At 42.5% G+C, this 11,017-nt stretch overlaps 1 protein-coding gene across 1 annotated transcript; it reads right to left on the reverse strand.

Moving 5' to 3' along the window:
• Positions 1–1,277: 1,277 nt before the first annotated feature.
• On the reverse strand, positions 1,278–9,465 carry LOC136319256 (DNA dC->dU-editing enzyme APOBEC-3C-like). Its single transcript, XM_066252592.1, has 5 exons — positions 9,396–9,465; positions 8,665–8,693; positions 3,841–3,954; positions 1,845–2,016; positions 1,278–1,351 (listed from the first exon to the last, which is right to left on the reverse strand). The coding sequence occupies exons 1-5, from the start codon at positions 9,463–9,465 to the stop codon at positions 1,278–1,280; spliced, it is 459 nt and encodes a 152-aa protein (XP_066108689.1).
• Between the last annotated feature and the right edge of the window lie 1,552 nt (positions 9,466–11,017).

The following is an 11,017-nucleotide window of genomic DNA, read 5'->3' on the forward strand; positions in this document are numbered from 1 at the left end:
CTAAGTTTGGCAGAATAAATCTTTATAAAACAACTTACTTTAGTTAAATTTATCTTTTTATTTATACTTTGGTTGCTCTGCTACAGCCCACCATGAAAGCTGGAACGCCCACTAGTGGGCGTTAGGGACCAGGTTGACTACCACTGCTCTAGACAAAGGAATAGCAGATAAACACTGAAAGATTTGGAAATGTCTTTTAATATGAAAAACAACATTTTCGCTATTGTATTACCTTATAAGTTTTAACATGTAGAAATATTTTTTATGAATCCTATAGACGAATGTTATAAGCTTGCTAATGATTTGTGTCATCTTCCCCTCCTCCTCCTTTTCCTGCCGATCTGTGTGTGATCAAAGGTATAACCTGCCTCAGGGCTATATGCTGGATGGCACGATTTGGGTCAGCTATGCCCCGTGTTAGTCATATGTGGCTGGCATATTATTAAATCTTCTCCTTTTAATAAAACTCCTTAAAATTCATTTGGACTTGGTGTCTCTACGTAAACCTGGCGTAATGTTACATTACATTATGTTAAGTGAAATAAGCCAGGCAGAGAAAGAAAAATATCATATGACCTCACTAATTTGAGGAATCAAAGAAACAGTGTGAACTGAGGAATGGAATTGGGACAGAGGAGAAATCAAAGGGACCAGAGGAAAAGAGGACAGAGGGAAAGGGGATGATAGGACGGGATACACCTAAAGGGAAGGGGAGAAGGCGATGCTGGGAAGGGGGCAAGGGAGATGTTGAGGGGAATATGGAAGGGGCGATGCATTTGAGGTGACACTAGAATCTATGTAAACACAATAAATTTAAACTCCCCCCCCCAAAAGAATTAGGTTGTTTAATACTAGGAGCCCAAAAGACTAGAGGCATTAACGTGAGGAGGAGCTGGGCTGCAGAGTTCATTATAGCCGTTGAATACAGTCATTTTCTGCTGAGTCAGGTCTGTCCTGAAGGATGTTTCCCAAGACTTGTGATTTTTGCTCTTACACACATTCATGACCATTTATGTTCAGTTTAATAACAGGATTTGGTTAATGTGGGGAGATGGGAGGACCCAAATAAGGGGGGCTTCCTCCTTGGGGAAGAGAGACTTTGAGGGATGGGGGAGGATGTGTGGGTGGGCAGACCCCTGAGGGAGCAGAGAGGCCCAGAACTCAGATGAAGGTGGTGGGAGGTGAGGGGGAGGAGCAGGAGTGAGAGGAGAGAGGAGGGGAGGCTGAGGAAAGCCTCACCTGATTTTCTTAAGTGTCTAGTGCAGAATATAACAATGTCAATGCACATTCTTCCAATACCGGAAATACATTCCCTGGTTGTCCAAAAAGAAATCCCAACAGTATTCAAATTCTGAGGTAAAGAGGGGAGAAAGCAGTCAGGTCTGGCCTGGGAGCCTCTCTGTCCTGACCCTCCCCTGGCCTCTACCCTCAGGGCCTGCTCTTGTCCCTGCCAGGGGCCATCATCCTGCCTCAGTTTCCCAATTTCTCCTTCCACTTACTGTCCCTGGGGATTCAGGGCCCCCTACCATGGTCTAGTCCAGCGGTTCTCAACCTGTGGGTAGCGACCCCGGCGGGGGTTGAACGACCAAAACACAGGGGTCGCCTAAAGCCATCGAAAATATATATTTTAAAATGTATTGTATAATAAATATGTATTTTCCGATGGCTTTAGGTGACCCCTGTGTTTTGGCCGTTCGACCCCCGCCGGGGTCGCGACCCACAGGTTGAGAACCGCTGGTCTAGTCCCTCAGACAGCCCTGCCCCAGTCCCTATTGCTCTCACCACATGGATAGATCTTGAAGTGTCTTCATCGTCCCGCAAATAGAAGCAGGTGGTGAAGATGCTCAGGTTCACATTCTCGTGGTCCTGCAGGAAGTCAGCCACTTCTGCCGCGCAGTGGGAGCAGGGGCTCCAGGATATGTACCAGAACACCTGGTATCTCCCACCAAGAGGCAGAATTGTGTTACAGAACCAATCAAGGAAGCAGAGTTCCGCGTGAAGAGTCTCCGGATAGAACTGGGAGAGATGGAGAAAGAAAGGAGACGCTCTGGGCTGGCAGAGCAGGCATGTGGCAGGGCCGGGGATGGGGAGCAGTGGACAGGAAGCCATAGTCTCAGAGACAGGTTATTGCCTGGTTTGTCCCTTTTTAAACTTATTCCTTCCCTTCTGTTTTTATTCAGTCACCCCTTCCCACACCACTCATCCATTAACTCCAAGATTCGTTCTCCCGTTCACTCATTCTACAAGCATTCTGCGTGCTGGCTCCCGGCCAGGCCCTGGGGTGCAGGCTTGTTCCCTGAGTGCTGTTTGCTGGGGAGGACCACAGAGCTGCACCGTCCACAGGTCATACGTGTCTGCTGAGCTCTTGAAGTGTGGTCTCTGTATTGGGATGTGCAGCAAGTATGAAATACACACCTTATCTCAATGACTTAGTATGGAAAAAAATGTACTCTATCTCATGAAGAACATTTGTATTAAGTATATGTTGAAATAAATCTTATATATATTACAAAGTACATTATCAACATAAATTCATCAATTCATCAATTTCCTTTAACATTTGAACACTAGGTACTAGTAATGACAAATCACATAAGTGACCCCAATTATGCTTACCCAGGGTAATACTGCTACAGGGACACAATAAGTGTCCTGCTACTCATCCCACAATAAGTTTCTCCCCCAACAAGTTCTGAATAGTCTTCAGTCTGGGTGGAGAAAGGAGGCTGGTGTGTGGTGGCACATTTTGTAATGGTTTAAATTACAATAATTTTTTATAAGGGCTGAGTCACGGAATTTCCTGCTTGGAGTCAAGGGACTGTGGATAACTAGAAGCTGAGTTCACAAAACTTAATCTTTATTTTGTTGCCTATGAAATAGAAGGAGTTCTCTTGCAGAAGTTCCCAGAGCCATCACAACTCCATTTGTTCCCGGGGGACACCTAACCCCACTGCCTGGAAGATTTACCAAGAACACCAGATAGGACTGTGCTGATTAGGCCTGTGCTACATCAGAAGAACTTGCAGAGGAGATGTTCCTGCAAACTGGACTCCCACCTCCTGCACACTGCTACATGACTAACTACATGGACTTTTTTTTTTCTTTTGCCTTTTATACCATTACTAATAGCCCCTGAACCCTATTAAAACCGCAGATCCAGGAAAGTGGGAGGCAGTCATTTTGGACAGGAGTTACCTGCCTTTTCAAGTTGCTGCAATTTGAAATGAAAGACACACTTTATATCCACTCAGTCCTTGTCTCTATTTATTGGCATTGGGGATGATGGGTAACCCCAAGTCTGGCTTTGTTTTTCTAGTTTCAATTTCACAGGGAGGTTAGTGGTCAGGTGCTGGGTGGTGGTCTTGCTCTGCCTGCTGAGCTGCAGTCCTCACCCAGGGAGACCTGGGTCATGGCTCAGAGCAGGCTGGGGGCAGGCAGGATGTGGGTGTGGGTTCTTCCCTAGGGGATCACACATGCTGGGCCTGGAGGAGTCAGGGGTGTGGCTGGGGGAGGGTCCAGCCAGCAAAGCACTTCCTAGGACAAGACAGGACTCCGGTGCTCAGCAGGCCTTGACTTTTTCTAAGACACTGTTTCCTCCAAGACTGTTAGAGGGCAAGCTGGCTGAGATGGAGACTGATAGCCAGTGGATTCCTAAGAGAGGCCTCAGGGATAAGTCAAACGCCATCGTGTAACTGGATTCAGGGGTCAGCGGGGACAATAAGGGCTAAAATTTAGGAAATGTTATGAGAAGAAGCCTCTGGCATTTAAAATATTATAATTTTTTCACATCCTTTCCTGGCTTAGCTCTTGCCTTTGATGACAGTATCCTGGGGCACATACCGGGTTTGGAAAGATCTCCTTGTGAAAGAGCCTAAATAAACCTCGCTGCCATTTTTCCACTGGGAAGCAGAGGTAGGTGGCGTTCTGCCCAGGGGCATCAAGCAGGTTACGGAAGTGAAAGGTGAGGTTCTGGGAGATAACCTCTCCACTGGGTTTTGCTGGGTGCAAGAGAGAAAACAGAAAATTCAGTGTTCCCTGGAGTTTCTTCCATCTGGTGTCTACTGAACACAGCACCCTGGAATCCTGCACACTGTGCCTCCCCTGAACCTCTTCCCAGCATTTTCTGCTGTCTCCCAGGCAGGAAGACCAGGGAGAGGAAGAGGTGGGGGCTACAGGGTCAGCAGCGACCCTTGTCCTCTCCCATGGGACACTAGCTCTGCTGCTTCCAACAGCACACACTCAACCCCACCCCTGATTCCTGCCCACCCATAACCAACTCATTTGAAAAATAGAAATGAGTAATAAAACACCCTCCACCCGCAAATTATAGATTTTAATGTTAAGGTTCAATTTGTGCCTGACTTTTCAGCTATTTATGTTTATCAGTCTAATACCTAAATTCCCAACTTTGGCTACTGTTCAAAGAGGTCCTTGTATCTGAATTTTTCTATTCCTCCCCAAATCCTGGAGGAACCACCGTATTTTACAGAGGAGAAAGCAAGACACAGAGAAGGTTGTTGCCTGCCCAAGTCACAGGGCTGCTAAGTAACAGAGCTGGTCCCTTGCCCAGACAAAGCCATGTCCAGCCATTACACGACATGAGCTAGCGTGCATGCTGGGTGAGGCACTCTTATCTACCTAATGGCAAACTGTGGGCGTTCCTCCTGACCATGACATTGTTCTCCATGTCGGGGATGGTGGATCACTTATAAATGTGAAGTGTGGAATGTGTCTGGGAACAGCCTGACTTTATCTTCTGCTCACAGTGAGATACCTTGGAAGAGATGATTTATCTTCTTGCCCAGAGAGCTTTTCTCACACTGTGTGTATAATGGGGTCAATAGTGTAGAAAATGGATCAAAGTGCTTAAAATTAAATTCACCAAGGGCTTCACTCATCTTTCAGTGCAATTCTAATTGTTAAGAGGGTACAGCAAAGACCACAGAGCAGGCAGCGGACAGCCCAGCCCTATGGACTTGCAGGCAGAGAGGTGGACCAGTAGGACAGCAGGGCTGGGGGGCGGGGGAGTAGGAGGAGGAGCCATTCAGAAGCTATAATGGGGGCATCCCCAGAACATGGCAAAGACTCTGATGGAGAAAGACCTGCAGAGAAGGAAGCCAGAGAGGGACAGAGACAGGCTAAATAGTGGGGAGGACAAGACTGAGTACAGACACCTCAGGGCTCACTATGTAGAAAGAGCTACAGAGAGGGACCTTGTGGGCAGCAGTGCCTGTGCCAGCACTGTGGGATGCAGTCTTTTTGCTGGACTTGTTTCTTCCTTGCCATTTCTGTCCAGTGCTGGGGCTGCCTTTTTGTTCACAGGGCTTCTGTTTTGAAAGTTCCATGTCTAAGGACCTCCCAGCCTCCTTAGCTGAGCCCCACCTTCTTCTTGCTTTGCATCAAGGATGAGAGGGCCCTGGGGTGGGAGCCTCGTCAGGCTCAGATCCACCTTCTTTCCTTCTCTGGGGCCCTTCCTTTTGACAGAGTTCAACTTTTGCTGGAGACAGACCCCTCTATGCAGCAGGACTCACATTATTGCAGAGGGAAAGAGAAAGTAATGATGGCAGAGAGAGGGAATGGGACAGGCCCTGCTAAATAGAGTAGGACAGAGGCCCCTCCCCTGGGGGCCAGGCTGGAGCCCTCTGCACTGCACCCCTGCACCCAACCCAAGTCTGTGCCCAGCACTTGCTCTCCACCTGCCTGTTGAATGATGGAAGTAATGAGAAAGTGTGGACCTTGGATCAGGGACAGATGTACTTTGACTGCCTAGTTCTGTGCTTGGTCCTCTGCATAGGTCCCTCGGCTTTCATATGGAGAGGAGAGCAAAGATTTCATGCTCTTGTCCCTCTTGCTTTATAACAGTTTTTAGACAGCCTCACCAGTGGTGGTGGTGGCACAGTCAATAAAGCATCTACCTGGAACACTGAGGTCACCAGTTCTAAACCCCAAGGTCTCTCTGATTCTTAGCTTGGGCTCATCAGTGTGGGGTCATTAGCTTGAGCAGGGGAATTGCTCACATGATCTCAAAACTTGCCAACATGAGCCCAAAAGTTGCTGGCATGAAAAAACCAAAGTCCCTGACTTGATTAAGGGGACACTGGCTCAACCCTGGTCAAGGCATGAATGAGAAGCAATCAATGCACAACTAAAGTGAAAGAGACTACAACGTGATTCTTCTCATCCTCCTTTCCTGTCTCTCTCTCACACACATACTATTCTGGATAGTAATTCTTTGTCAGTTACATTGCAAATACTTTATTTTTAAAGAAAGATTTTATTTATTGAGGGATGAGATCAGAGTAATGGTTGTGTGAGAGATATCTTAATTTCTCCCCTTGAAATTCCAACAAATTAAACAGCTATAACTCAATTAAGGAACCCCCAGCTAGGCTCACAGGCTTGTCTAAAAGATCTGCACACCAAATTGACTAAAAGTAGGAAGGGTTGAGAAGGAAAGCAGAAGATAAGATGCACTCTCAGTTGGCTTTGGAGAGAAGAGAAACCCGGACTATCTGGGTTTTTGTCTTCCAGGACTCCGGAAAGGGGAGAAACCTGGAGTGACTGGGTCTCCTTCTGCTGGGAGGAGCAGAGAGATTGGTAAAAATTTGGGGAGATACTAAACTAAAGTGGTGGCAGAACAAGCAGTCATTGCCAGTGTTCTCATGGTCTGTTGACAGTCCACACTAAGACAGAGACCCAAAAATACAAAGTGCAGTCCCCCAAACTTCCATATCCCACCTCCCTCCCCTTCCAGGTACAAAGAATAACAGATATATACCCACAACTAGTTCTCCAAAGCTATTCTTTCCCCTGAGGAACAGAGGAGCTCTGTGTCTAGTCCCCTGGTCTGTTGAGACACAAGAAAGAGCACCCAGAGGCCTGAAATCACCATTGTTAAAGTCCTAAAGCCCACACAACATGCCCCATCCATCATTCCAACAGCAGCTTCTCAGTGAATGGCAGCCTAAGAATTTCACAGAGCTAAAACTTGTAGTCCAGTGCTACCTATTGGAAAAAATTAAAAAAACCTCTTTTTGCCTGGGAATTTGGGTAGGATATTTTTTCTTCTAATTTTTTCTTTTTTCCTAGTTTTTTTTGTTTTGTTTTTTAATTTTTTTGGTTTTTGTTCTTTGTTTATTTTGTGGATTTTCTCTTTTGTTTTTATCATATTTTCAGTTTTATCTTATTAATTTATTTTTATTTTTTCATTGTTGTTTTTTTGCTTGATTTCTTATCAATACCACTCTCAAATGCCCTCAAGGCAAAGAAAACGAATACCATGGTTATGCAAGAAAAACTTGCAGTTCAGGTCCTGGCCGATTGGTTCAGTGGATAGAGCATTGGCTTGGCATATGGCTGTCCCACATTCAATTCTCAGTCAGGGCACACAAAAGAAGTGATCATCTGCTTCTCTCCTCTTCTCCCCCCACCCCCACCGCCAATAACTCAATTGGTTTGAGCATCAGCCCCAGGCTCTGAGGATAGCTTGGTTGGCCTGAGTGTGATTAGAACATCAATCCTAGACAAAGGTTGCTGAGTGGATCTCTGTTGGAGTGCATGCAAGAGTCTGTCTCACTATCTTCCCTTTTCTCACATTAAAAGAGAGAGAGAGAGAGATACAGTTCAGAAAGAACATGAAAAATCTCCAGAAATCAATCTCAATCCCATGGAAAGCTTGGAGTTAAATGACAGAGAATTCAAAATTGAAGTTCTGAAAATACTCAAAGAGATGCAAGAAAATACTAATAGGCAACTTAATGAGCTCAGAAACCAAAAAAAGTACTTCACCAAGCAGATTGAAACTTTAAAAACAGATATGAAAAACTCAATATATGAATTTAAAAATGAGCTAGCAAGTTTAGCTAATAGAACAGGCCGGATAGAGGAGATAGTCAGTGACATCTAAGACAGACATCTAGAGATTATACAGATAAGAAAAGAGAGAGACTCAAGAATTTTTAAAAAATGAGAGAACTATACCAGAATTATCTGACTTCATCAGAAAGAGTAATATGGAATAATGGATATATCAGAAGAAGAAGAGAGGGAGAAGGGAATGGAGAGCCTATCAAACAAATAATTGATGAGAACTTCCCAAGCCTATAAAGAGTTAGATCCTTAAATACAAGAAGCAAATAGAATGCCTAGTTACCTCAACTCAAACAGACCTACTCCAAGGCACATTGTAATAAAACTATCAAAAATCAATGACAAAGAAAGAATCTTTAAGGCAACTAGGGAAAAGAAGAACATCACATATAAAGGAAAACCCATCAGATTATCATCAGACTTTTCAGCAGAAATTCTACAAGCCAAAAGAGAGTGGACCCAAACACTCAAAGTACAGAAAGAGAGGAATTAGCAGCCAAGAATATGATATCTATCAAAGTTATCCTTTAAATATAAAAGAGAAATAAAAACTTTTGCAGACATACAGAAGCTGAAGAAATTTATCACCAGAAAATCCCCACTGCAAGAAATACTCAAGGGGGATACTCTACTGGATTTGAAGAACAAAACAACACAAAACTATAAGTAAAAGCCTGTAGGAGATGACCCTGCACCAATATAAACAGCAGTTAACTTCAGAGCAGGGGTTACTTGGAGACAAGAGATCTTGGAATATATTAGCCATAATAGGAAACTGGCCTGGGTTACATGAATGCAAGTATGCAGGATTCTTGGAGGAATGCCTTCAAGAACCAGATGTCCTTTATGATTGATAAGCTCTAAGACTCTGACTCTTCTTGTGTCCTTGCTCATAAAAGAAACAATAGACGTGCAGGGTTGGGGATGAAATGTATGGGAAAAAAGGCTTGTGTAGCTTTCTAGTTTTATCTGCTGAGCTGTGGCTTTTGGAACTCAATAAATATGCAGTGGCACAGTTTTTCAGAGCTGATTCCACCTAAGAGTTTCAGCCCTCTGCCCATTTACTTGCATCTGGTGTATCTTTTGCTTTGTGAGCCTGAACCGTGAAGAAGAAATTTGTAACAAAAGCCCGAGTAAGGTTATAATATAAACAAGGATAATCTGAGACAACAAAAGCATAAAAATGGGAGGAGATAAAGATCTGAAGTAGCAAAGGAGGATGGAGTGTAGAAGCACTCATAAGACAAAGAACTTTTGTATATATGAAACTTTTATTCTCGATAACCTAATGGTAACCACCCATGAAACACCCGAAACTGAAAGACATAGCTTCAAAAAAGAAGAAATAGATGAAAGAATCATGGTATGCCACCAAACAAAAATAACTGACAACACACACACACACACACACACACACACACAAAACCCAAAGGAGACACAGAGCTACCAGAAAACAAAACAAAAAATAGCTATAGGAAATCCTAATGTGTCAATAATTACCCTGAATGTAAATGAACTGAACTTACCAGTAAAGAAGCACAGAATAACAGATTGAATAAGCAAATCCCAACCATATGCTGCCTTCAGGAGACACATCTAAGCTACAGGGACAAAAGTAGACTCAAAGTGAGGGGTTGGAAAACGATCCTCCAAGCAAATAATACCCAAAGAATAGCAAGTGTCGCCATACTCATATCTGACAATACCAACTTCAAGACAACAAAGGTAACGAGACAAAGATGGACATTTTATAATGGTAAAGGGAATACTATATCAAGAAGACACCACACTTCTTAATATATATGCACTGAATGATTTTTTTATCGCTTCATATTCATTTTGAAATATCCCCTAATTTTTGTGAGCAGTATATATAAGAAATCTAACAAAACAAAAAAGAAAGACTATAAACCACAATCATATTTGGAGATCTCAACACACCATTGACCAGTTTAGATAATTTATCCAAACAGAAAATCAATAAAGAAGTATCAGCCTTAAATGACACACTAGACCAAATGGATATAATAGACATTTAGAGAACATTTTATTGTAGAATATCAGTTTATCCATTATTTTCCAGTGTGCATGGATCATTCTCAAGGATAGACCATATTTTGGGTCACAAAGTTAACCTCAACAAATTCAAGAAGATTAAAATTATACCAATCATATTCTCTGACCATAAGGCTTTGAAATTAGAATTCAACTACAGAAAGGAAGAAAAGAAACCCATAAAAATGTGGAAATTAAAAAACATACTTCTAATAAATGACTGTGTCAAAGAAGAAATAAAGACAGAGATCAAAACATATGTACAGACAAATGACAATAACAGCACAACATATCAAAATTTCTGGGATGCAGAGAAAGCAGTAATAAGAGGGAAGTTTATATTATTACAGGCTTATATCAAGAAACAAAAGAGATCCCAAGTAAACAACCTAACACCACATTTTAAAGAACTAGAAAAAGGCAACCTAAAGTCAACAGAAAAAAGGAAAGAGTAAAAATTAGAGCAGAGCTAAATGAAATAGAAAATAAAAATACTATAGAAAAATTAATAGAACAGAGCTAGTTGTCTGGGAAAAATCAATAAAATTGACAAACACCTGGCTAGATTCACTAAGGAAATAAGAGAAATGATTCATATAAATAAAATCCTAAATGAAAAAAGAAAAAGTACCAAGACATCATAGATATATAAAAGATCATACTAGAGTACTATGAAAGATTATATGCCATGAAATTCAACAATCTAGAAGAAATGAATAGTTCCTAGAACTGTACAATCTTCCTAGCCTGAGTCACGAAGAAGTGGAAAATCTAAATAGACCCAGAAGCAGAGAGGAAATAGAAACAACTATCAAAAACCTCCCTAAAAAGAAAAGTCCGGGACCAGATGGCTACACTAGTGAATTCTACCAAACATTCAAAGAATATTTGAATATCCTTCTCAAAGTTTCCAAAAACTAGAAGAAGAAGCAATACTGCCGAACACATTTTATGAGGCCAACATAACCCTGAAACCAAAACCTGGCAAGGGCAACACAAAAAAAGAAAATTACAGACCAATATCTCTAATGCATATGGATGCAAAAATCCTAAACAAAATACTAGCAAATCAAATACAATACATTATAAAAAT

This window comes from Saccopteryx bilineata, chromosome 1 (assembly GCF_036850765.1).
Source record: "Saccopteryx bilineata isolate mSacBil1 chromosome 1, mSacBil1_pri_phased_curated, whole genome shotgun sequence".
NCBI lineage: Eukaryota > Metazoa > Chordata > Mammalia > Chiroptera > Emballonuridae > Saccopteryx > Saccopteryx bilineata.

Excerpts from the sequence above, each read along its gene's own strand:
- LOC136319256 (XM_066252592.1), bottom strand. The coding sequence starts at position 9,465 with ATGTGTCTCCTGAAGGCAGCATATGGTTGGGATTTGCTTATTCAATCT. Across the intron at positions 8,694-9,395 it reads TATTCTGTGCTTCTTTACTG|GCATTCCTCCAAGAATCCTG; the intron begins GTAAGTTCAGTT and ends TGGTTCTTGAAG. Across the intron at positions 1,352-1,844 it reads CCACGAGAATGTGAACCTGA|AATTTGAATACTGTTGGGAT; the intron begins GCATCTTCACCA and ends TCTTTACCTCAG.